The 27,370-nt window shown below is 40.9% G+C and overlaps 2 protein-coding genes across 2 annotated transcripts in view; one reads left to right on the top strand and one right to left on the bottom strand.

Moving 5' to 3' along the window:
• The window catches only part of TMC7 (transmembrane channel like 7), a 20,954-nt gene extending 19,801 nt beyond the window's left edge, over window positions 1-1,153 (bottom strand). Inside the window, exons 1-2 of the mRNA XM_019472659.1 lie at window positions 1,076-1,153; window positions 101-269 (exon numbers count right to left, since the gene is read on the bottom strand). Coding sequence (XP_019328204.1) covers window positions 101-269; window positions 1,076-1,153 — 247 coding nt within the window. The remainder of the gene's footprint in view (window positions 1-100; window positions 270-1,075) is intronic.
• Window positions 18-27,370, top strand: TMC5 (transmembrane channel like 5). The gene is made up of 23 exons (XM_009281626.2): window positions 18-53; window positions 7,980-8,140; window positions 8,706-8,905; window positions 9,313-9,417; window positions 11,142-11,234; window positions 12,021-12,120; window positions 12,715-12,805; window positions 13,139-13,387; window positions 14,610-14,761; window positions 15,301-15,445; window positions 16,025-16,180; window positions 16,759-16,925; window positions 17,591-17,669; window positions 18,041-18,138; window positions 19,833-19,928; window positions 20,521-20,596; window positions 21,472-21,605; window positions 22,729-22,902; window positions 24,201-24,279; window positions 24,607-24,699; window positions 25,802-25,891; window positions 26,197-26,242; window positions 26,822-27,370. The coding sequence occupies exons 2-23, from the start codon at window positions 8,067-8,069 to the stop codon at window positions 26,959-26,961; spliced, it is 2,637 nt and encodes an 878-aa protein (XP_009279901.1). The 5' UTR covers window positions 18-53; window positions 7,980-8,066; the 3' UTR covers window positions 26,962-27,370.

The following is a 27,370-nucleotide window of genomic DNA, read 5'->3' as shown; positions in this document are numbered from 1 at the left end:
GAGGCAGCTGGCGCGGGCGAGCCGGGGCCGGGCAGCCCTCTCCCGGCAGGCAGGTAAGGGGCCGGGGCCGGGCGCCTCCGGGGCTTGGGGCTGCTCCAACGGCCCTCGCCGCTGCGGCTCTGCGATTTCAGCAGCGGTCGGTAGGGCCGGGATCGCCGGCAGCGAGGAGCGGCGCAGTCGCCGGGGGCTGGAGCTTGCCGGGCTCCGAGCAGGGTCTGCGCCAGCTCTCCGACGGTGGGGCTGGAAGGTGGTTTCTCCGTGCGCCTGGCCTGGAGGAGTCACCCGAACTGCCTGACGGGCGACTGCAGTCTACTAATGCTCGCTGTTAATTTAGAGTGATAGAACTGTTAGGGCTGGACTGCATGCGTGCTCAGGGATGTACTCGGCTTCTGCTATCTGGGAGGTAAATAGCCCCTGAGAGCGGTGCCCTGACCTTGGTATCAGCCCTGCTGCATGGCACCTCACAGCTTTATCGCTCCGTTAGTCACATGCGAGCTTCTGCTATCTTCAGCTGGAAGGGTTGGTCCCGTGGGGGATTAACAGCCACATCCTTCCCTGGTGTATTTAGCCAGTGTGCCACACTTCAGTCTGCAAGGTGTTGCACCAGCCTTGCTGGGATCACCAGCTTGCAGCGTGACATCTGCTTTTGCTTTGGTGTAGGCTGCGTGTTGGGGTCTGCTAGCTAGTGAATGAATGTGGTACTGCATTTTCCAAATAGCAGGTTGTGAGTTTTGTGTGTTACAATAGGTAACGGGAAGGCAGAAGTACTTTTGTATTAAATAGGTGGGGAAAATCTCAGGTTTAAGTATTCATGTTCTTTGTGGTCAATCATTCTGTCATTCCCTCAAAACACACAGGTATACTATTTAAATACTACTCTCTTTTTCTTCATTCTCATCCTTTATGCCCTAACCTACAAAGGTTGAAATGTTTTGATGCAGAAGACTAAATATATATCTAAAAGCCAAATCTATACATCCAAGATTTTATTGCTAAGTCTCTGTCCCTTAGTAATGCTCTGTTAGTTAAGCAAACCTGCAAGCAGTCCGTGGTACTGCATGGGAGCTGTGCTAACTTCTGCTTCCACTGACCTACTGTCACTGCGGTCTCCTCTGCAAGTCCTGGGACCAACAGCAGCCTGATCCTGCTCCATGTCAGTAGCTCTAGAGCCACGTTCAAGGTGTGATAGTTCAAGTGTGGGTGCCCTGTCAGTCCCTGCCCGTGCGACACAGCTCTGGCACGGGATACGGATAGCAGCGGGCTGCTGGTGCTAAGCAATGTAGTTGAAATGGCATCTGTTCCAGGCTGATATGTCAGTACTCCACCCAAAGCAATCAATTTCAATTTCACCCTCCCTCCAGTAAGCTTGTTGGGAGGACTTTTATTCTTACCATGAAAGTGGTAAAGTGGTGAGGTGGTGTGGTGTGGCTGTATGGGCTGACATAACAAGAACTAGCACTATACAGCGGTGTCCTCTTTCACGTTTTTGTGAAAAAGCCTCTAATTGTGACTTGTATAGTCCATAGATTCTGTATGTTGATTGTAGAATAGAACCCTAATGTACTAACATGTTACACTGCATTTTAATGTAGCTGTATTTTGTCTGAAAAAGAAGTGTTTAGTTCATGTGAAATTATTTGTCCAACAATTTGAAAACTGCATATAAGAATTTTGAAGAGTTAGGAGAAACCTGTGACAAAACTGGGGCTCTTTTCTTCTGACTGGTTCCCCCCAGCCATTTCCTAGCTTCTTAGTTGATTTGCTAGAATATTGTGAATAGCTTTTGTTTTCCCTCAGGGTCATCTAAATGCTGCTTGTGCAAATAGTAATGAGATGACAATATCCTAACAGGAAGTTAAGCTAGAAATTACAAACAGAACAATGCCCCTTTTTTAGTTCAACAACATCGTGTATCTTTAAAACCCTGTTTATCATCTGAAATGACCATATGTGTAGTTTTCATAAGCTTTTCCAATTGAACCTGTGAATGAGACTCCTGTAACTGATACTACTCATTAAAGTATAATTTGAAATTTGCATTTAAACTGGATAGGTATCCATTGCAAGTAAAGAATAAGCAAAGCTTGCTTTTAAGGCAAAACGTTAGAACTGTTCTAGTAGACAGTATCTCATGCCTCTAATAGACCTGCTGTGGTAGGCTGCCTTTCCCCTGAAAGTAGAAAACTAATCCAAACAGGTACTCAAAAACTGCTTCCTTGTTCTTGTAACCAGACGTTTCCTTCAAATACAAGTAGCTGGTAATGTTGGTGAATAGACAGACTTAAGAAACTTGTTTTGCAAAGCAAGATTTAGTCCTGCTATATGCAAAGAATGTGACAGTCTGTAGTTTGGAAATTTAGTCACAAGACTGACTTGCACTCACACGAACTGATTCTTGCCTTAGCCTTTTTTTCCCTTTAATGGTCAGACTAGGTAATGTCTTTCAAGTGTTAAAGAAATAATGCAGAGTTCTGTTCACGGTTTCTTATTCTTGATAATCTTTCCTCTCTCTGCCAGGTATACTGTTCTTACTCTTCAGTTCCCTATTTCTAATTTTAGTAGTTATATATCCTTGATTGTTCCTCTTTACCCAGTGCTCATAGTTTTCCCAATGGATTAAGTTTGCAATTTGTGGTCAGAGTTAAGAAAATAAAAGCAACAAAGCAGCAAACAAAAAGAGACTTGCTCTCAAGGGATTCTCTGGGGAAGGGATTAGATAATGCAAAATCACTGTGATATGTACTTCAGTCCATAAGAATTGTGATCCCATGGGGCCTTTTGGGTGGAAGAGCAGGGATTTATGTGGTAGATTAGGGAGAGGACTATGAATTTCACAGAATTAATGAAGTATCTGAACTTTCATCCACTGCCATTAAGCAAAAACTCTGAAGTGTGTGCCACATCTTTACGACACTTTACTGGACACTAAAATTTAACTATATGTTATAACGATGTTTTGAATGTTTCAGGAGCGTGTTTATAATAAGGGCATCTAAACTCAGGTGAAGAAGTAGAACCCTGCTTGAGACGCTGCAAACAGGAAGTAGTTGGCAGTCCTTCTCCAGAAGCCTTTAAGCAGCCACAGGTGATAGAAGGGATTTAACTTGCAAACAAAGTGAACAGGATGAAAATATTGTAATCTTATTATATTGGGGGGGGGAGGAGATTAAAAGAGGAATGTTAAATGGAAAGGGCAAGGCAAACAAGTGAGTAGGTGTAAAAAAATGGATAAAGAGCAAATAAGGAGTAGAGTTCATGATGCTGAAGCAGTAGCCGGAGGCAATGGGAGCAGCCAGCTGAGGGCAAAGATAGTCTTGACAGTAGGATGTTCCCCTGTGTCAGCCAGACACTATTCTGCCTGCTTCTGCCAGCCTGCCTTGCTACTCTGCACCTCACTCTCACCAAGAAGGGCTGGGGGGACAGGGAGGATGGGATCTGAATTCTGGTAGGTAGCATTGCACTACAGGACTAGGAAATACCTTCCTTTGTGAGCTCGGGATCCAAGAAGCTGTTGGGAGAGACAGCAGCATTGCGACTGTAATGGGGATGCTGTCACTCTCTCCTCTCCCTTTCCAATTTGGTTGTCTGTCCTTTGCCTATACAGTAGTAAGCAGATGAGTCTTTAGTGCTACCACATGTCATCTTTTGCAGCAGAGGTACAATTTACATTGCTGAAATTGGTTGAAGGTCTAAAATAACAAAATTGACGTTGGCTCCTGTAACTGACCCTGCTGACATCAATAAAAACACAATGGAAGGCCAGTAAGAGGTGGCCTTTGTCAGTTCAAACTGGGTACTTTGGCAATATGCGTAAGAGGTAAGTGACTTTCACTTCCGTGTATGATTCACGCTTGTCTCATTACTAATATGTCAATTAAAGATCAGGTTTTCTTGAGTGTACTGTTTGATTAGCACAATTCACAGGCTCTTTAGATTTTCTGAGAGGCTTTCCTGGTTTGTTGCAGCAGTGCTGAAGCTGTTGGGATTGAGATAGTGGAAGAGTAGTGGTCAGTACTGGAACCTAGTTGCTGATGCAGCATGTAATCTAGTTTTAACTCTGGTCTCTCTCAAACTCACTTTTGGCTTTCAGAAATCAATCTGATTTTTTTCAGCATGAAGCTGTGTGGAACATGTTAAACAGCACAGGGATTAATGAATAAAAATAACTTAGGTAACAGTGAAGCCCTGTCCAGTCGTACCCTACAAAACTAAAAGATCCGTAAGGAAATAGAGCACATTCAACCTTCTGAATCAGTTCTTCCATGAGTTCTATTCCCTTCATTCAACACTATTAAGTCAACTATGATGTAGTTCTGGGACTTACTGTTTCCATTCCTCTTCAAGATTTGTGTAAGTATAATTTACTCTATGTAATCCTTTTTACTGAGGGATTGCAGGTAAAGGACTTGAAGGTCTAAGTGGTTTTCCTGAAACTTGATACCAGGACAAAGTGCTGTTTTAGCAAGACATTCATGTTTGTTTGATTTATATTCTAAATGAGGATTAGTGTCTACAGCAGTGAATTACCTGTACAGGAATGGATAAAACTAACCTGGAATATTTTGTCGAGGCTGTTGGTCTGTGATGTGAAGGCAGTTATTTTTCTGGGAAATGATCCAGAAGAATGAGCCTGCACTGCTTGGAGTTTCCTGTTCTATGTCATTATACTGTGTGTCGAATGATTTAAGCGGAAAACACCCACTCTCCACTTATCCTGTAACTTATTTACATATCGATGATTATTAAATCCACTGATCTTAAACCCTTCTGTTCTTAAGAGGAGGAACACAAGATTTGTCTAATTGCTTGCCAAAATCCAAAGTGTTGTCCAACAAATGGACACCACTCTGCAAAGAGAAGATTTGTCAAGCTCCTGCTTTTTATCTTTCTTTCACAAATGACCTCTGTTCTCCAGCTATTTATTTTTTTTCCTGCTGGAAAATAACTTTTTAAAGGGAAAGCTAAGTCTAAATTTCATAGCTTTTCCTGGAACTATGGTTTACTGCATCCCATCATAGGTCAAAAAGAAGAACGAGGTGGTTTAGCTTGAGCATTACCTGCTTCAGGTTCTTTCCAAGGAACTGTGACTGGTCAGAAACTTACAAACTGCCAGTCCATCAAACCCCAAACCAAACCTATAATGTAGGCATCTGATTTGATAAGAAGAGTTTCTCATGATCTTTGGGCTTGAGATGGAGGAAGTGGGTGGATTGGTGTGCCGCCTGTACACCATTGGCATGCTACCTGTACACCATTGGTGTGCCACCCGTACACCCTGAGCATGTATGCTCATACGCACCTCCATCCCACCTGAGAGCATTTATGGACCGGGTAGCATAGTAATCTTTGAGTGACTGCAGCCTCAGTCAGGAAACATATGGGTTATCCATGTTCATGTTCTTGCTCGCTCCAAATGCCTCAAGGTTTGGGATCTAATGCTCTCAGGTAGCAAGAGGGAAATCTCTAGTTTTTTCAGGAACAAAATGCAAAGATTTGAATTTGCCTCAGTGTACCTGGGGAATTTATTTAAAACCCTTAAAACTTTGGGAGTGGAGAAAAAAGAGAGTGGCTTCAGATGCTGGGTTCAGTGGTAGACTGTTAATGTCACTGTGGATTTTCACAGAAATCCTGGCATAAAGCGCATCTTAAGACTCAAAGGAAATAAAGTGGATAATGATGGAACCAACAGACAGTCTGTCTTGGGCTTATTTGAGTGTCTTAGCAAGCCTTTATGGATATGCCTAGAGGTCTTTAAAATGAGTAAGAGAAAGAAGTGGATTTATTTTTTAGTCAGACTGTTCTGTTTCTTCTGCTTGGTTGCACTTCAGCAAGTTGGTTGATAGACCTGGTGGTTACTTCCTACCAGCTCGCTTCTGGGTAATGCTGACATTTCCATCAAAATACCCGTTCTCTCTACAGTTTGAATGAAGACCAGGCAAGCTGACGAGCTGTTTAGCTCAGTGGTCAGTTTTCCAGCTGCCTTGCTGGCAGGCTTCCCAGCTTTCTGGATGGCTGAGTCTGAGTGAGTTGGGTTCCTGGGAAACCGGTTAAAAAATAGAAAAATGTAATTTTGCACACTCTTCAAAGAGAACTATCTGAGAATTTTCTTCCCCTGAGAAGGTAATCTTTTCCTCTTCAGCTTTTCATTACAGTTTGAAATGTAAAACACTTTTATAGGGGGAAATTTAGTTTTCCAAGCAACTCTTTGCAGAAGACCATGATTATCTTTTTCAAGAATTGTTTCCATGCTTTTTAATGGAGTATAAGGACAGAATGTACTAATTCCTGAAGAGCTTGTATAAAACTTCAGATATATTCTAAGCTAGTTCTCAAAAGATCATCAGGAGCTAAGTGGTTCCCATCAAAGAAAACCTACCTCTCAGGAGATTTAAACTTCCTGTGACTTTTATGTAAGATTCCTGGGGTGTTTATTGATTTTCTTTGGAGATAAGGGGAGGAGGCTCTGCTGATTACTTTTCTGAATACATGAGAATCTCACTCTGCCTCTGTAGGTGTGAAATTGTTGCCTGAAAAGACCCGTTTCACCTAGGGGAGACTATGTTTACAGTTTCTTGTTGACAGTAATCACATTCCACTATTTACAGAAGGGATGGGTGACGCACGATATATTCAAATTGCCTGGTATGCTTTTTTACTGAATGTTTGCTGACGACATGGGCCTCATAGCATGCTTCATCATGCTATAATGAAAGTGTAGACAATGTTCTGATTAAAATGTAGGACTTCAAATTCAATCAACAACCTGCGTTTATATGCAAATCTCACTGCAAGTCAGTGTGCAAAACCTGGGCAGTGTTTTACAACTGTATGTCACACTGCAAGATTTTAGACTGTCTTCCAAGATCTTTAGGTGTGTAAATGACACAATAGTAATTTAAGAGCTTCTTTTGGCAAAATGAGAAGATTTTGAAAAGCCTTCAGAAACTAGACGCTGTACAAGTATCCGTTTTGAAGATACTTTTCTTCATGTGATACTTCCTTTGCTGCAGTAGAAATTGCAAATAAAAACCACTGCAGACAGAAAAGTTGGTTGAGACCATACCATTTAATGAGATCCAGCTCTGCTTTTCTAGGAGCAGAGCTGAGATAAAAGCAGGGTCTGATGGGTTTTGCCAGATGTGTCCTTTATCGTTTGTTTTTTTCCTTCCCTGTTGTTGAATAGCTTGCCAGATGGTCAAGCTTGTCATGGTGCATTTAAGAACAAATGCTAAAAGTTCATTCCTTTTTAATTTTGAGGATGACTTTTGATTAATTGCAAGAACTGCCTTTTTACTTTGGATTCTGGTTTTCTAATATAAGGGTCCCTTTTCACTGACTTACCTGGACTTCCGTTTGTTAAACTCTGACCAAGTCTGGTTTGCTTAAGACTAAAATGGAGCACTCTGAGAAATAAAGCTAAACCCAAACCTATTTACAGGATTGAGACATTAAGTCATTAGAAGAGGTCCCATTAAGAGTGGGTCTCTAAATAATGTCAGCTCTATACATAGCAGTGGTGCGGTGGGTCCCTTCTTCACAACTAAGGCTTAAAGATGCCACTGCTAGTAAGGAAGTGGGCAGACTTCATCTCCTCTTTGGTTTTCGAAACATAGTACTCGGAGAAAATTTGTATATTTGGCTTTTCCTGTATGAGGAGGAAAGAGAGAACTTATTTTCTTCTTAATGTTTCAACATGCTTCTAAAACCTGGCTTCATTGTCAGTGCTGGGGAAGACTTCATGTGGCACTCCAGTTCCTTAGTTTTGTAGAGAGCTTACTATAGAGAAATATTAGTTCCCATTTTACCTGCAGCTTCTGGTGGACCCTAATTTCCCGATGGTAAATAGCACTAAGTTAGAACCATTTCCTGTTTATATTGTTTCATGTTAATTGTTAGCAGGATGGCAAAATCTTCTAAGATGCTGAAATGAAGTTCCTTTCTTTTCATTTTGTATGTACATGCCTCTATTTTGTAATTAGGTCTGTAATCAGTCTTCCTGTGAACTTATTAATGAAGCAGTAGAGACAAAAATAAGAAGATTTAATCCCTCAAACCAAGGACTTGTCATGTCTTATCATTACAATGAAGCCTTTGAAAATCCAGACTACCACTTCTCAGAGACACTGGAAATTGATAGAAGGTGAGTTTATTTAATTTTGCTGTTATGACTGTGCCATAAGAAATTAAATTCTCTATTTATATGCAGGAGAAACTTTTTTCCCGGAGTTTTAATTTGTGGAATTCTTTTAATCCCTCCTTTATGCTTGCATTCTCAGACACAAATTTTTAAAGCTGTTATCAGGAAGGTCGCGTTCAAGAGAAATGGCATGTTTGGTTTTTACACGTTAGATGCGTTTATCAGTTTAATGTATTTTAGGATTTATGGCATAACATCATGGACGTTTTTTAGTTCCAGTAATTTTCACAATGTGCTATAACCTTGGATGTCCTCATTTTCCAAGCAGTTATTCCTGTTTAGGTAGAGTCCAAGCTAACTTCAGGTGGAGAGGAGTTTCAGTCTTTCTAATTCAGTTGATGACCAAATGAAAATTATGATGTTGGAGTTCTAAATACAAAATACCTCTCAGTATCAGAGTTTGTTTTATAATGTACTCAAATTCAATGATGATAGGTAACAATTCATTAAGGATGTCTACTGAGAGTTTTTGTGGCACTCAAGGTTTTCCTTTTTGTTGCTCACACAGGAGGAATTCTCAAAAGAATCTGTTCTTTCAGCAAAGCCCTTATGGTTCTTCACCATATGGTTCCTACGGAGAACACAGTGAAAGAGGACAGAATTACCCTCTGGCCATACCAATGGCCTCCATGAGACATAGCTCTGAATACAGCGAAGGTTTACCAAGAGTTAATGTCCTAAGGAGAAGTCCGTATGGAAATTCCACTGGTATGTGATTTCTCATATGAACAGCTTACAGAAACACTGGAACAAGTAATGGCTTACTCTGTCCTGACGGAGTCATGCAGTGCTGGAAGGCTCAACTCTCTATATATTTGTACGTGGTGGCAGTGGGGTTTTTTGGCTTTTTTTCCTACAAGTAGTTCAGATGTTATATTAACAGATCCATGGACTCTCTGCTGTATTAACAGATTGGTAAATACTGACTTGTATGGACCGTATAAGTCATTGAATACTGGGATGTACATTGGAGTGAGATATAGGAGTTCTGTTAATAGGATATACTGCTGTGTTTGCAGTAGAGCTGTATTTGGTCAACAGGGCTGATATTCTGTGTGTGTAAATAATCCATAGCAGTATACAAGTTTCTGTATAATCCTGATTCCCTTCAACAGATAATCTTTCCTTTGAGCCTGAGCCAGAACTGGCATACAGCCCACCTTCTACCTTCCATCTGCTGGATCGCCCCTATACCCACAGAATTTCCAATGTATCAGAAGGTAAGACGTAAGGATTGTGGTGCATCAGAATATCGAATCATAGAATGGTTTGGGTTGAATGTCAGTCTCGCCCTCCATAAAATAATAAATAGTTAAAAGCCTTCTGGTTCAGGTATGAAGATCTTCACGTAATAAAAGAAATCATAAAACATAAATTCTCTTTTACTATCCTACATCGTTGTAGCTGAATTTTCCAATATCTTTCTGAAGGTGATGATCTTTGTTTCTTGAGCAATCAAAGATATAATGCCTACCCGTTTTAACCCAAGCTCCCTATAAGTGGGTCAACATAAAACAAACTTACACAGTTATCTGAAGATACTCACTGCAGGAGGAAATAAGGGGAGGATAGGATGCATTTTTGAGACTGTCTTTAGTAAAATTTTCAGTATGTTGTCTCTCTGTAAATTCTAGACTATAGTAGTAATTAGAGATTTATATTCATTAAAATACAGGGGGTCTGGAATAGTATAATCTGAATTCTGTTTTAGGCTAGCATAGTAGTTTATTGTTCATGTTCTGGGTAGGAACTGTTCTTCCCATGTGGTGTAATTTCTTCTGTTACAATCAGTTTGGTTCCTGTCTGCTGCTTCTGGAATGTAATTAAGAGTTCTTTTCTGGAATGGTTACCTAGATGCATTGAAAGAACCATCTCTCTGTGCCCCCAAAGTGAGAGATTCTTGGGTTTTTTCTCTTTTTCATCTTTAAGAACATAGTCTTTAAGTTAAGATCTGATTTGGCAAAATCCTGTATTCATATTAAAAAGCAACGATTTTACTGGTAACTGGAAATGCCTCACCCCATGAGTGACCATAGAAATAGGACAGTTCCAAACATTAATTATCATGCATGGCTTTTAATACTTGATAGGAAGGAGAGAGTGCATTTCCAACACAATCAAGTAGAGGATAAATGTCTGAGTGCTGAAAGTTCAAGAAGTACCTCCACAAGGAGGCACAGATGCTTTTCTTTTTCTGATTCTTTTTAATTGCTACAAAGGAAGTTGGCTCAAAGCGGAAATGACGCTAACATCAGGGGACCATTAGATCTAAATAGTAAATGTGGTGAAGGAGCCTGCAACATGTGCATTAACTAGCAGGCGCATCACTCAGCTGGGGCCTTCCACACTAGCGGGTCGAGCTCAAAAGGGGGATGTAACATTGCACAGACTGGCCATTAGCTTGCTGGGAAGGCGAGGCAAGGAAAGCTGTGGCTAAACTCATCTGCTTCATAGCTGGAAGGCGAAGGATTTAAGGAGTATAGTCACTTGTGTTTGAGTAATTGGGTGAAAGAAGGTTGAGAGAACAGTTGCATTTTGGCCCCAGGGAAATGGGAGTCCAGTACATATAACTTATTCAGCACGATTGAATGTGATTCTAAAACAATTCCTCCGAAATCAGTGGAAGGATTTTTAAAGAAAGGACCTGTCTTCTAGGAAGAAAGTCTTGAATAATCAATGTGCGTATTTATGAATGGGTTAGATGACAAAGTTTTCCATGACAGCTGAAGACTGGGCTCAGCACCTCTTTTCCAGCATGTATCTGAAAAATTGCATATGGTCATCAAGCATGACCAGGAAAGAAGTGAGTGGGAGAGTATGTTTGCATGTAGGTAGTGAGATTGAAGGGTATACTCTTAAGCTGTTTCTGTGAAAGTGAAATTTGAATTTCTTAAGTCAATTTGTCAGGAGTATCTGGGCTTACTAAACAGTGCATGTTATTTAGATGCCTTTATTTGGAGACACAGCAGAAGACCACCTGATGAGATCTCCATGACTTCTTCCAGCCTGTTTGAAACAGATCCAGTGTGCAAAGAAGGTAGGAGTTTAGATAAGTCATTCAATATTAAATAGCATCTTGCACAAGTATGGTGTGGTTGATACTATTCTTGGTTTATCAGCAGAATTGCATGTACAGTCTTTCTGTGGTTATGGGAACAACTTGGTTTTGTGTTAATGCTAGCGATTAATCTTTTATCATGGGATTTTAGTGTGCTAGTAGAGTATAAATGAAGCACAGTGCAGTGTGATATGTGTTAACTTGTAGAAAGGAAAGCTAAATTCTTTATTAGAATTTGTTTGACCAGCTAATGGGTTGTTTTCAGCCACTGTGTCTGGAATTAGCATCAAATTCCAACTATGTGAGAACAGCCTGATTGTCAAGTAATACAGTTCTGTCTATTTCATAGGTAGTGCTAAGTTTGGGCACTAACTTCAACTAAAATTACAGAATAAATAAAACAAAAGTTTAGCTTTAAAGTCATCATGGAAATGTAACTATCAAACAGTGATCAAGCAATAGACCAGAATCTTGGAGTTTGTCAGTATTTTGTTTTCCTTTATATTGCAGCTCTTTGTATTAACATTAAACAAGCATCAGACAAGTGATATTTATTTTTTAACATTCAGTATTGTACTACTTATTACATGTGTATTAGAGTACTGACAGAGCTGAGGATATTCTGGGGAGTATTATTAAGTCCCAGAACTTGCCACATCTTGGTAGCAGTGAAAATGGGGAATGTTGTTATATCCATTTCAGACTTTGTATAAGAATTACTGTATTATTATCCCAAAATTTGGATTTTTCATGGGTTTTATGCAGAGGAAAAGTTAGTTGGAAATCTTGCAAGTATGTCCACCAGTGAAAGGATTAAAGCAATCCAGAAGATGCCAGAGACCATGAAAAAAAAGAGAGAGATCAGGTAAAAATAAAAGTTTATCTGTTTAGTTTTACAAACACTATACTTTCTATACCCAGCTATCAAGTATGGGTGCTTGCCATCTGCTCGGCTTTGGTTTGTCACTTTGAAAGAACTGAAAGTACTTTTTAATGCACTTTTTAAAAGTTAATATCTTGCCACGGAAAATAATTTAAAGATGGTTCATTGTCCCTTCTCTGGATGGGAAGAATCTCTCATGGTAATAGAATATCAAGGCCTTGAGATTTGATTACGAATGGTGACTTGCGATTTCTTTTCAAAGGAGGCTTGGGTGTTGGCCATTGAAAATGGAGAAGAGACCACATGGTCTCAACCATCCTTTTGTCTCCTCACAGAATGTATTTAAATTTTGTTCCCAGAGTGAGTTAGTGGAGGGGTTAGAACATGCTGTCATAGCATGGACAAGAGCCGTGGTAGCAGCTAATAGAAAAAGAACCAGCAGAACATCTCCATGTTTTATTAACTCTGTTCATGTGCACATGTGTGAAACCGTATTTGCAGCAGCTTCTTTGGCTTCTTGTTTTAATTACAACCAATGCTATAATGCTTGTCACTCCCTGCCCTGCTCTTCCACAGGAATAAAGTTCTTAAAGAAATAACAAAAAAATCAAGGCACCACAGTACTCAACTTCCCTGCTGTACACAGTGTCTGCAGGGAACGGTAGTGGTAAGTGTCATAAACTTCTGTCAGTCACAACAGGATAAACCACTTTAGCTTGCAATGTTATCACTGTCTCCAGAGGTATCTGGTATCTTGCTTTATGTTACGTACCAAAGAACCAATTAATTGCTGCAGTGTTCATTAATAATGACTTGCATTATGGTAGCACTTAGGAACACCAGTTAAGCATCTTATGGTGCATGTAGTGGGCGAAATCTGTTCTTATCATCAAAATGGAACTGTAAAAAATGTGAGGCTTTATTATGTGGATTTGAGTCCTGTTTAAGACTGCTTGCTGAGATTCATCTCTCTCTCTCTCCCCCCTCTTTTGCACTTCAGTCATTTCGGCGATTTGGAAATAGCTTGTCAGAATATTTTCACCTACTGCAGTTATGGCACAAGACTCTGAAGATCATTGGTGCCAAGTTTGGAACAAGTGTTCTTTCTTATTTTATTTTCTTGAAGTGGCTGCTAACTTTCAACATCTTCTCATTCCTCATAAACTTCAGTTTCATCACAATCCCTCAGTTTGTTGCAGCAGAACCAAATAACCTTTCTTTCATGGGTCTGGAGCTGTTCACTGGAGCTGTAAGTATTTGTATTAGTACTGTGTGCAACAGATCTACTTCAAAAACTCACAACAGAGTAAAAAAGTTAGTGGAGTTAGAATTTTACATGACTAGGAATAATATTTAGTACATATTGAAAAAGAAGCTGCAACAAACATTGACTCAGCGTGAGATGAATGGAACTCATTCTGGTGCATGTCTCACTGCAAATGATTGCTGTCTTCAGCAGTATTTTAAGACTTTCATCACTTTCAGAAAGAGACACAAAGGAAGCCAGGCCTTCCAGAGATAGCTACAATAGTCTTCAGCAAAACATTTTTCCCACGTTGATTTTTCTCTGAAAATACAGTGCAGATTTCCATATGTGATCCTGTGAATTTTGCTTATTTCCAAAGCTTTATTCTTCCAAGGAGCACACAGATCTTTCTGTGGCAACCCGCTGAACTCACTGGGGCCTGGAAACAGGAGGATCTTTTCATTGTGTGAAGATCTTTACATTCAGGGAATAAAGTCCCAGGCTGTTTTTAAAGGAAGATTTTGCACTGCTCTAACTGGACTAGTATTAATCAACTAAGTGATCTGGGAAGACGACCTACTCTTCCCCCAGCCCCCCTTTGTAGTTAAAAATGTGTCAATCTTATTGTTGTTAAAGGATTTCTCTAGTTAATAAACAAGACTCTGCTCTTACTAATGCTTAGTTGAGAAGAGATATTTCTAAAAAGGAAAGCCTTTTCCTTCTAAAATTGCTTTGGAAGTGCTGTGTTTTGCAGTAACGCTGTTTAACTTTGCAAAGCAACCCTCACCATTGCAAGAGTTCAGCTGTAACATAGTAACTCTAGTGTTGAATGTCACCTGCTTCCTTCCTGGTTCCTTTATAGTTGATATAATTCGTCAGTACAGAACCTCGCTCCTAAGAAAGAAGCAATTAAGCCTTTCCCTCTTCAGGAATTTTCAGGAAAGACCAAATCCTGCAAAGGTGTTGAATGCTCACGATCATCCCACATGGATCTTAAGAAGGATACAAGTCATTTATGTATCCCTGGAAGCTCTCAAAACTATGGAAGATTTTAGCTGATAGAAGGAAAACAAAGGGCCTGATACTTAGACATTTAATCACACCTGTGATTTCACCGTAAAGAAGGGGACAGCTCCCACTTCCACTAACGGTGCTTCAGATGATGATACTTCCCACCGTATGCAGGTGATAGCAAACATTCTGAATGATGTCCGTATCTTTTCAGGGTTATTTTCAACAAACAGTACTCTACTATGGATTTTACACCAATGCTACGATCAGTAAAATAGAGAATGGTCCGTCTTACAACATGCAGCTGGCCTATATTTTCACCATTGGAATATATTTTGTCATTTGTTTTCTTATCTTGTTGTTCAGGTAAACTAACCATATATTCTTATTTCACTTATATTAAGGGGAAAAAGAAATCCCGCCAAAAAAAATGCACCCTGTAAATGGTTGGCAGTAATAATTACCTGAGTATATTTCTGTAAGTCCTTATTTCCATGTCTAGAGTTTAAGTAGATGTTTCTGCTCAACAGACAGTCTCCAGAAATCAAACCTTTATTAGACAAATGAAGAATAACTGCACAATAGTAAGGGACATGCAGAGAATCCCAGTTCAAACCGATGAATATCATGATCCCCCTTTTGTAAGCTGTGGCTCCTAGTATCTTCTGGTGTTGATGTGGCCTTCCAGAGGTAAAGATTGGCAGCAATAACTAGGAGAGGGAAATGTGAGAACTGTTTCTTGCATAAAAGTTTATTTTCCATGTCTTCTTATGTGACATGCTCTGACATAGGTCCAGTAGCCTTGGGACGGGATAGAAAAACTGATAAATCTCCCTTCTTGCCCTGCTGTACAGACTTGATGTATTTCCCCATTACGCATCTCACAAATTTCATTTTCATTGCAGCATGGCAAAATCCTTCTGCAGGAACTTCATTAACCCTCAGACATACTCTGGAAATGCTAGCAAACTTCTCTGCACTTGGGACTTCAATGTAACTAATGAAAAAGCTGTGACGCTGAAACAAAAGAATCTCAGCACGCAAATAAAGGTACAAAACACAAGAGGTACAAAAAGGTAGAAAGGTACAAAACTAGCATGCATGAGTCACTGCCAGAGACTTGTTTGTGCGTGCAAATTTGTGTACGCACGTACAAGTCTCTGGCAGAGTGACTCAAGCATGCTGGTCCTGTTCCTAACAGACTTAAGTCTCCCTGACTGTTAAGTTTTATTTGGTTTGAACTCCTGGAGTTGGCTTAGCTACTTGTTCTTCTTTTCTCTCTCAGCTACATATAAATATTTGTATGCTTGTGTTCCACTGAATGAATCTCTATGACTATTAAATATTTGCCAAACAGAGTATTTCTTCTGTTTTTCCTTCCTGCTATTTAACTATTTTGTAAACAAAAGGCAGGCTTGTAATATTATCTGTGAAATACAGTGTAACTGTCAAGAGATAAGACTTTTAGGATAGGAACACAAAGTTGTCCAGTAAATGTTCCCAGGATATTACTCTGCCCATCTTCTAGAGAAATAGTCTTTCATTTGGTCTCTCAAGTAGTTACTTGAAACAAATTTTGCTTTATGCTCTTGACTAAGGAATTCTTCATTAGGAATTGTTTCCTTGCAGGAAGACCTCACTGAAGTAAACCGAGAAGTTCTAAATTTGACTGTAACAGAGAGAGTTGTTCATATTGTTATTCATCTTGTTTCTTGGCTTACTTCCCTGGGAACAGCAATAGCTGCTTGTGCTGGTGTTTACTTCCTCTCCATTAATAACCTAAAGGTAAGGTCAGATTTTGCAGTCTGTTTTTGGAAATGCATTTTGCCACATGGGTGTCTTACACTGAGTGCAAGCAGGGATCTGTTCACTACTAGGACTGTAAGGAAGCATAGCTGTTGTTTCTACCAATGCAAACATAAATTCTGCTGTACCTAAAAAGCTGGTTTGCAACGATTCACACCAATGGGGACTATGGCAAGAGCATAGGACCTGAGGGATCTGAGCAAATCTCGCTCCTCACCCCAGCGGCTGCTTGCCTGGGCTCATGGCTAGCTTAGCGATAGTGTAGCTGGTGACCTTGGAAGAAACAGCAAGAAGAAACCTCAGCGTGGCCTGCCTCTCCTTTGCCTAGGAGCTGCTTTTAAGCTGGGGCTCCCACCCTTGGTCCCATGTAACACAGGGGAAGGGGAGAGGGTTGCTGTGCTGCTGGACATAGGCCTGTAAAACATGATAGTCTCTAACGTGAGAACATACAGGGAGGTGTGCCGAGTGTCTTCTCTGTGGACACAACTTGAGGCAGCATTCTGGTTAAGGCTCTAAGTTGGGGTTGTTTGGTTGTTTTTTTGTTTTTCCTCTCTAAGCTGTTTGTAAAAGGGCATAAAAATGACCTGGAGAGCCAAGCTGCCATGTTGGTGCTACCTATTGTCACATCTCTCCTCAACACATTAATCCCGTTCTTCTACTCGTGGCTTGGACACCTGGAGAGTTTTCAGACTCCTGGACACCAAATATATGTCACTATTACAAGGTATTTGTTGCTACAACCTCTTAGTGCTTTTTGCCTGAAGTTGTCTGACTCTTCTTTTTTGACAGCAAGCTGTATCTAGGTGGTGTGGTGGGCAGTAGGGAGCTATGGAGGAGAATTCATCTTCTCCAAAGGTACACTCTTCCCTCCATGTTTTGTTTGTTTTCTGTGAGCCTTCTGGAGCGTTACATCTCTGCATGAGGACGGGGTATGGTTTCCCTCTCAATTAGGCACACTGTGACACTGGGCTTGGTTTTGTTTGTAGCTTCCCTAGACGGCCCTTGGGCTGTTGGCCCCCCAGGGAAAGGAAGGGGGGAGAGAGGAGTGAGGAGATCTTACTTCGCTACAGATGCATGGAATTAACTGCATGTAACCCCTGGTGCCCCTCAGACCTTCCTCCTCTGTGGAGCCCACACACTCAACCGTCAGCCTGTTTAGCAGAGGCTTGTGCCAAGGTTGTCATGCCCAGCTCCCCTTCTGCCAGGACAATAGAATAATGCTGCACCTGAGCTCCAAGGAGAGCTCCTGTTAGTCCTGGCACTCTGCGGTGCTATTGTTGTTATAAAAGGAGGTAGTAACGTGTAACCACCAGTCATCCTGCCATCATTCCCTCCAGTGAGCTTATGGACCAGCTGTCAGTGCAGTTACTGTTACTTTTTTCTTTTTAGAAATATTGTCCTGAAGATATCAATTGTTGGAATACTGTGCTACTACTGGCTTAACATTGTGGCTGCATCGGAGTCACAGGTAAAGTTTCAAAAATAAAAATCTTTGACTTACAATGCCAGGTTAGGAACCACTTTGATAAGTGGCTTGCTCCAGCAAAGAGAATTACATGTAGTATCTTGGAAAGCTGAATTTGCCACCCCAACATTTTTTTTGTTACATCTCTAGAGAAATGAACTGAAGGAAGAAATGAATCACCCAACTCAGGTCTCAGCTGGTTTGCAGCATTGTTCAATGAGAGGTCAACTATGATTAGTCAGGGTGCTAGCAAAACTTTGATCTGTAGCCCAGGTTTCAGATGCCCAGGCATTTGGGAACAATGTTAGAATCATATGATTTTTGACTTCTAGATATGCTTTTTTTTTTTTTTTTTTTCCTTCAACTTCTTAAAGTGCTGGGAAACTCTGGTTGGCCAAGATATCTATCGTCTTGTTCTAGTTGACTTCATATTTTGTTTGCTTGGATCACTCTTCGGAGAGTTTTTACGAAGGTGAGTACTACTTTTCTGATCTTGTTTTTATTCATTAACAAAAGACCCCAAAGACATGGTATTTTTTTTCCAATGTGAGAAAAGAAGTCCAACAGAAGCGTGGCTGTGGCACCACTGAAGCTTCCTTGGTTGTCTCTACCAGGCATAGTCTCTGCGTGCAGGCCTTGCGTATATTGCAGCTCCTTCTTAGGAGGAGGTCAGAGTGTTCTACTCTCGCAATGTGTCTTTTTTCCTTTGGAGATGGAAATGCAGGCAGGGAGGAAGCCACATTGTACTCCCATAGATCTCCTGAACGGGGTGACAGAGGACCAAGTGTCTCAAGCAGAAAACCTTGCTTTTCTGCATATGCACAGGCACACTGCTGGCTTTCCTTGGTATGTCCCCCTGTAATTTTTTCCTCTTGGTTATGTCACTCTACAGAGTGCACACAAGTTTAAAGTCTTATTTTAATCAGTCTTATTAAGGATGTAATATGACTCTCAGGTGTAGAGTTCTGTAGCATGGTAAGTGAGAAAGTATTTTTAACTGAACGTGAATACAGCTAAGCATGTAAGCAAGAAGTCACTTAATTCTGACATCTGCTGTGTGTACCTTCCTGTTTATTAGGAAGACATTATTTATGACTTAAGGTAGTAGAGTATTGAAGTGCTTGCCAGCTCTACAGAGCATTTAGGGTTCCTGGCCATACTTGTGTGGGAGATCCATTGTTTGCCCTTTGCACATGATGTGAACAAGACTGGTTTACACCGTAGGACTTTGTTAACTTTATGCTAAATCAACACAAAACAACATTGAGAAGCCCTTGAAGACTTTCCCTCCGCAGCTATTCCCAGTGTACTTTAATCCTCCTTCTGTTCTCGTCCTGTTCAGATAGGAAACCACCTCCCAGCAAAAGGTCACAGTACCAAAACTGCAGTGTCAGCTGTGATCAATGTCCTCCCCTAAGCTGTGCAAAAGCACCAGACTTACAGCTGTGAAGGATTAAAAGTACAATTACTCATATTTATTTGTATGTATTCAGAGTAACCCCCTGCAAGCCCAGCCCTGAAACTTTATCGATGATGCAGCTGATCAGGTGGTACCAAGATCTGTATTCAAGGAGAGATGGGATAGTTACCAAAATCTTTATTGTTCTTGCTACAGCAACCAGAAGCTGAATCTTCCCAGCTCAGAAAAAAGAGGTGGTGAAAAGGGATTGTTGGCCCTCAGTAGGAATCCTCTGGGTACTTGCTTACCTGTGTGTGTCTCAGCTACTTGCAACCTCAGTTAGTTTAAAGTAGAATATACTTTAGGATATATTAAGAGTATCAGTCTACAGGATTTGGTTTTTTTGATTGAGCCTGAAATTTTTCAAGACTTAGGAAGTGAAAAGCTGTTACAGTTTTGTACTGAGGCCGTTTCAACTGTTTAATCATAAGCATACTTTTCTGATACAGTTACAAATCCTTTTTTTTTTCTCTCTTTTCTTTGAGTTGCATGAAAAATATCCTAGGTCTTTGCTTTTGCCAAATTCTGTTTCATTTTTCATGTGCTGTCTAATCAACGAGCTGTGGCTGCTTTGCATGACGTGGTTAATGCAGCCACTGAATAATTTGTCACTGATGCTTGTATTCAGGAGATCATTTGTAGAGATTTCTACAAAGGGTTTTATCGCTTAGCAAATGCTACTGTGCTGTGTTGTGTTTTTCCCTCAGAATTATTGGAACTACAGTCTGTGTGAGCCTGGGGCTGCCAGAATTTGATATTGGACGAAATGTTTTAGATTTGATCTATGCACAGACTTTGACCTGGTAAGTGCTGCATTTACGGCCAAAACTTCATTTGCACTTAGAAATACCATGGAACATTCTTATTCAGCCATTTCTGGGTGCTTCACATCATGGGCGAAAGAACAGGATAAATGCCTGAGGGAGAAGATATATTAAGTACCTTTGTAAGGATTGTGACTTGCCAGTTCTCTTTGTAACAATGCAGGTAATAACAATACCTTTAGTCAGTAGTTTACCTTGTGGCCACCTGTTCTGGGAGAAACCCATAAAAGGAACATCCTAGAATTTTGTTTACTTCCCCCCCGGAATGGTGTTCCTGTTGAAATAGTCTTGGTATTAAACCCTGGAAAAGATGCCTTATTTCTAAAAATGAGTACGTTACTCCGATTACAAGAGTGTTTTGCAGATGTGTACGTAGGTATGTATGTTTGAAGTTGCATATTTTTAGAGGTTGACTTGCTGTTACAGGATCAATGTTAATATAATTACATTTCCAAATAACCAAACACTAACTGTATATGAAGTTAGTGTGATATTTTCTTCTTTCAGTGCACTGAGAGCTGTGTGGTGAACAGTGAAGATTTAACTTTTCTCTTTTAAATCCTTTCTGTAGGATTGGTATCCTCTTCTCACCTCTGCTGCCTGGTATCCAGATGATATCATTTTCTATAGTATTTTATGTGAAAAAGGTAACAAGCTTTACATGTATTCGTCATAAACTTACACCGTTTGAAATCTGGGCAGAATTTATTGCGTTAAAGTGCTGGTTTTGTCTGGAGGCTGTGGGGTTTTGCATTTAGGGGAGCAGTTTGGTTGATTGGGTTTTGCTGGGGGGGTGGTGCTTTAAAGGAACACAATTGAGATGCGCGCCCTTGAATTACAAACCTGTGAAACTTGAGAGGAGGGAACAGTGTGGAAGGATTATAGGAAGGGTTAAGAGCACAGTTAGAGAGAAGAGAGAATAAAGTAGCAAAATTAACGGCTGGGGAATTAACGGTGTACAAGTGCGTATGTCAATGTAGACACTCAGCCTGCGGCTGTGACTTTGACTTCCTGCTTACACGCCAGCAACCACCCTGCCCAAGTTATCCAAGTGTAAGCAGGGTGATTCAGCTGAAGATCATGGTGGGAATTTCTTCTTTTCAGAATCCTTTGTCTCAGTAGTATGACTAGATGATAGTTGTTTGTTGGGTCATTGAACAGTTCATAGTGTTGAATGTAGAAGAACGAAACTATAGCTAGAAAGATTGATTCAGAGTTCCCTGAACGGTGAGTTTGCGTACGCTACAAAAGTGTGTATGCTACAAAAGCAAACTCTACCCAACAGAGTCCTGAAGAACCCATTGTAACCTCATTTTGCCTCTTACTATTTAAAGACTATATTCTTGAAGTTTTAGAAAACTACAGTATATCTATCAAATTCATATAAAAGAAGTTCTTGGAAACTTTTGATAGATGCTATTCCAGCAATTGCCACCAGCAATTTCAGTGGGATTGACTTAAACCAGGTTGAAGTGGCAGGTGACACCGTTGCAAGAGACAGTGTACCTTCATCTCTTTAAAGGTCAGTCTGATGATGAATTGCCAACCCCCTCGCAAAGTCTGGAGAACTGCTCAAATGACAACATCCTTCATGTTCCTGCTGTTTTTCCCTTCCTTCCTTGGAGTCCTGTCTGTCATTGGAGTCACCGTCTGGAGGTATGGAAGATCACTGGCATCCAAGCCTACTATGTTATGCTCTGTGACCTGATACCAGGCAGAGGAATCTGCATTTTTCTAGGGAAAAAGCTGTATTAATTGCTGATGGAAGGTTTCAGATGTTCATGAGATGTTCTGTATTCTGAAAACAAGACATGCTCAGTGAGTTTGCAAGAATGTGGTTAATGCAGTAACTTGTCCCACGAAAGTGGGAGGAGAAACAAAGTTTTGGCTTTTCCTCCTCCTTAAAAGTTTCTGCCACCTGGTCCTAGTTCCTGGACTTATTTATGTTTTAGGCCATACTGGGTCTGCAGTGGAGAAACACCTGGAAAAACTCAACTGAGGTCAACTTCTGGATTATTTACAAACTTCAGAGGCTCTTTTTGCAGGGAGTGCTGACCCCTGCAATAATGCATCTTGGTTGTTACCAGTATTTTAAAGCTGCTTTGTTTATGTGCATGTTACTCTGGTTACAGTAATGAGGGCAGCATGGATACCCCTTTCCTTTTTCTTGGCCATTCTCAGCCACATGATTTCAATATTTAGTAAGACAGGTGGCTACACGTGGAACCAGGTGGGATGAAATATTTCGGAGCAAACATTTCCAGACGGCAAGTGGGAATTTCAGACTGTCTGGAGTGGTTCAATTTCAAAGCAAACAACATTTTCCTATTTCAGTCTACCTGAAAATGTTAATTCTTGCTACGGGCTGCCTTAGTTCACCACATCCTGTTGTTACTGAAAATCTGTAGTGACTCATGTCCTCGAAGGCAAGGTGAAATGATGGTTCCATTAAGCACCTGTGGTGAAATTTTGAAAATCCAGATTTTCAACAGTGATTGACTTGCTACATTTAGGTCAAGATTGGGTTTACAGGGCTTGGTACCGATCCATTGCAGCGAGGTCTCTTATCTCTCACTGCGTAGTCTGGGGTGGGCATTTTAATGGCTGGGGAGTGACCCAAGTTAAAAATCAAACACAGATCGTGGAAGTTCCCTGGGGGTCCAAAGAGAGCAGAGGGCTATAGCAAACTAACAAGCATCTTGATGTACAAAATCACAATATTAATTAAATCACTGGTTAATATATGAAGCTTTAAGTAGCTGTTTTCTCACACTTTCAGGTTAAAACCTTCAGCAGAATGTGGTCCTTTCAGAGGTTTGTCTTCTATGTATGCTGCAGTCTCTGAGTGGATAAAAATACTGGAAAATTACACTGCCTCAAAATGGGTAGTGTGGATCTACCATAACTTAATTACAAGTGAACTTTTCTTCTTCATCCTCTCCATTCTTGTCCTGTAAGTACCTGCTAATGAAAAGCACTGGAAAAGGACCTAAAGTGGCAAAAACTGGCTATGACATGGCCGTTCTTCATTTAAAAAAAATAAAAATGTGAAGTGCATTTTAAAGCATGACAAAGGGTTATTATATTGGAAATTCATGTATCTGAAGTACATAAAGAAGTTATAAAACCTATTCCTTTTATGTTAGGATGCCAAAGCTCTTTACAAACCAGCTTCACGCTAACCCAAGGATACACTGCTTTTAATTGAATATTTCTAGTTGACTGCTGCCTAGGCTCCAGATCTTATTACCGCTGGCACACTTAGCTTTAGGAACATCAGCAAAAGGGATCGTGCTGCATACAGTTGGCAGGATAAATTGCTCCCCTCCCCTCCCGAGATGAATAAATAGTAGGGAAAGAGCAAGCTTTCACAAGCACAGGGAATACAGGCCAAATGAATACTAGGACCTTGAGCGACATGAAAAGCAGAAGTTTGGGAGATGGTTGCTTTGTCTTTTCTGACCATTTCTCATCAGTGGAGTCATTAGAGGAGAGGATACCATGTAAAGAATAGCTGAACGACCGTAGGGACACTGTGGTGGAAGGGCATGGTAGTGCACAAGCAGCATGTTAAGGTGAGCACACCATACGGGGAAACGCTAATAAGCAGGTTGCGCTCTGCTTCCAGCTAATCTCAGGTAAATTCACATACTGTCCCCTCGGCTGAAGTAAATTATTTTGGCAAAACCAGTATGTGCATATTAAGCTCTGTGCCCACTGGCAGGGTTTGATGTTGGAGCTGTGCTGCTTGATATTTCTAGCATGGGCCATGCACACCTAAAAGCCCAAACCGGTTCTCCTAAAACAAGATCCCACTCTTGTGGGATGCTAGTGGGACCAGGATTGGCCTGGAAGCACTAAGTGTTCAGTGTTGTGATTCAGGGTCCAGGCATGTGTCTAAGCAAATGACGCAAAGCTGAAGAAGAGCATTACGTTCCTAGTTGTTACCTGAAATGCACCGTCTATTGTTGGCTTACTGTAATTGTACCTCTCATCTTGAATACAAGTCCGTAAGTCTTTGGGTCTTTTCCAAGAGAATGTCTTAAGCAATTCCATGTGTTTGCCACTCCTTGAGTAATTGTATACATACATTTTTTTATATGTGTGTGTGTGTATATGTGTGTATAGATGTGTATATATATCTTTTAATGGGTAAAATAAACAAGATAACTTTCCTGGTTAGGCAATGACTAGGAGGAAATACTCGTGGGTATGAGTGCTCATATGTTTGTGTTTTGGTTTTTTTTATAGAATTATTACTTACCTTTACTGGCAAATAATAGAAGGAAGAAAGACCATGACCAAACTCTTACATAAGCAAATTATTAATGTGAGTTTGACTTCCAGCTTTATCTTTTTCTAAAATTTGGCTTCCTTGTTGGTTGTCTCATCCTGCTATTGTGGAGCTGTAATCTGACTTTCCTACGACAATACAAGGGAGGGTGGGAGCCCTCCCCCATGGGAATTGCAGGGAAACTTAACTCACAAATAGAGCTGCTGCAAAATAATTCTGTCTTCGAGCTGTGCTGCTGCAGCTCCCTCTGTGGACAGATTATTTTAGTAATGATTATTCTGGTCAATGGTTACTCATAGGCCTTGAGCCTCTCAAGAATGATTAGTCCATTCCAGCTAATGATCAAATATGTCTTGACCATAGGAAGGAAAAGATAAAATGTTTTTACTTGAAAAACTACGGGCACTGCAAAGGGCAAAACAAAACCCATCTGCGCCAAGAGGACAAGGCCTGCAGGTCAGTTTGATAGTTCAGATACTACTGTTTCAATTAGTCTTGGTACGGTTCCATGGGGTTCCTCCAGCCTTGCAGATAGGCTGCCATTTTGGGATATGTCTGTGTTTAAAACGCTGCGTAAATTGATTGATTACTAGTTAACTCCAGACAGCAAAAGGATACCGTGGAAGTTCCCTAGCTATTTGTTCCAGACTGGAATTTAGCCTGGGAAGGATACAGAAAAGTCCTTACCCTCACTAGACATTGTTTATGATTATGAAACTGCAAGAAAACATTCCTAATCCAGGTGTGCAGTGATGGTCACTGAGGGGTTCGGCCACACTTGAACCTTGCCTAGACTAAGAAGGAGGCTGCCTTCCTCCCCTGGCTCTGGATTTCCTTAGGGGTTTATGGTTTGTGCCCCCCTGCGCAGTCTTTTCAGCTGAGGTAAAACTGAGTGCTTTGACCTAACCCCATTTTAAATCCCATACGACATCAAGATAGACATCTAACATCTTAAACTTGAATTTATTTTTCAAGTCAGTCCTGCCTGCTGAGCCATCAGACTAGTGTTAAAACGTGCACATACAGGTGCTGTGCAGTGGTTCTGTTTGGGTTGAGTGAAAACTCTTTTGACCTACATACTGGTGAAGAAAAAGGGTTTGTTAGGGTGTCGTCCCCCCCCGACAAATCCCCCTGTATGACTGGCCATCATTAATGCGGTAATATAAATAAATACTGATCATAATTGATATATTGATAAATATAATTACATATGTGTTAATATAAATAAATGTTGACTGTAAAGAGGGGAGCTTAAAGTGAACGGGCATTTTCTGTGTGCTGGGGATTTTCAAACACTAGACAACCCTGTGGCCTTGTCCAGGGTCGCAGCTGGGACTCCTGAGGGCAGGGTTTGATAGCCTGCAAAACGTGGATATTCTTGTAGTTGTTAAGGTCAGATTTCAAAAGGAGACACCAGAATATTCTCATTGTGGATCTAGTAGAAGAGCCATCTCCCTAAAACAAGGTTAATGGCCTTGGGCGTGAGTAGCCCTGACCATAAAGTCATGATTGGAAGCCAGAATATAGTACTGCTAATGCCAAATATTCTGTCTTTCAGAGAAGCTCTTCCTCATACCACCCGTCCAGGCAACCTGCCCAGCAAGTGCCAGCCTACCCTGACAGAAACCAAAACGCATCCCACAAGGAGGTGAGGTGGTCAAAAGGAGGAAGTCTCCGCTAGATTTCCCTATATAGAACCTGGGGCGTGATAGGAACAATGGGCGTATGTTGAACAAAGAGGACATCCTGTATGTATAGAGATAACTTCAAAGATTGACTTGAACAGGTACAAAAATGTAATCAGAATAGCTGTTGGAATAGCCATACTCACGGACCTGCTCAAGATCTGGAGAGTATGGTTTTGTTACAGGTAACTGGTATCTTTTTAAATACAAGAATACAGGCACATGAGGGAAACATCGACCTAAATCTACTTGTGAATTTTGTTTTCAGTATCCCTATTCTGCTGGGATCTTGAGGGGGACTGGCTTCCCGCTAGGTAAGCAACAAATGCTAAACACAGAAAGCAGCTCTTAGAAGCTCAGCTCAGTAAAAACGTTTGCTATAGTAGACGCAGCATATAACAGCTTGATGTAAGAGACACAGAATTTTAGCATCTTGTATAAGGAGAAAACAAAAAGACTGGGTTTTGGGGTAAACATTTTCTATAGGACGTGCTTATCGGTAGCTTGTTGCGATGTTGGTGGTGACTTCTGAAGAGTGATCACAAGCTTCTGTATACCAGAGAGTTTAATTTCTGTGGGTAAATGAGCCATTTTGTCTTACGGAAGCGGCCACAGGAGAGAATATTACATCACATTAGAGATACACTTCACATCCATGGTGTGAACCTCAGAAGAGGTTATCAGTGATGTAGAGTCCCTAGGACATTGTATGTCTGGAATCAAAAAAGCTATGGAAACTTGCGTGGTAGCTTGAACTAATCCTGGTTTACACAAACATGCAACTTAATTCCCAATACTTGACAGATGAGACACTTAAGCACGGAGCTTTTTAACGGGCGCGGTCATTATACCGACACCAGCACAGTTAACATTACTTCCCGTGTGAAAAACAGATTCGGAGACATCCCAGCCCAGCAGCAGGCCAGGCATGTCTGAGGCAGTGGCGCTCGCTCTGCGTGCTCGAGAAGCAGCTCAGTGGGAAGAGGAAGATGACGATGAAGATTTTCGACCAAGGAGCAGGCACAATCACTAATGAATGTTAAGTCATTGACTGATGCTCTGCAGAAAGCAATACTCCTTTGCACTAATGACTGAAAGAACCATTCAAACTTTTTTTTTTTTTACCCCCAAATGGAAGAAAAAACAAAACAACGGATTGCAAAATGCATCCCAATTGCAGTTCGTTGTTACAATAGGGAATATCCTGCGTGTTGGGTTGGGTTGGGTTTGGAAGTAGTGATGTTCCGGTGATCATCAGCCTTCCCCCAGGACTGGCCGTTACCTCGATACGGTAAGGGTCCCTCCGCGGCTGGTCAGTTGTTGTTGACTAAATGTAAGGAAACTTGTGCCTAATTGTAAATAAAAGCTTCAGTCTAAACATATTTTTATATCAGTTATATTGTTCAAACTGTTTTTATCTGATCTAAACCAAAAGTGAAGTA

Source organism: Aptenodytes forsteri, unplaced genomic scaffold (assembly GCF_000699145.1).
Source record: "Aptenodytes forsteri isolate BGI_AS27 unplaced genomic scaffold, ASM69914v1 Scaffold84, whole genome shotgun sequence".
NCBI classification, from domain to species: Eukaryota; Metazoa; Chordata; class Aves; order Sphenisciformes; family Spheniscidae; genus Aptenodytes; species Aptenodytes forsteri.
This window is presented reverse-complemented; position numbering and strand designations above follow the sequence as displayed.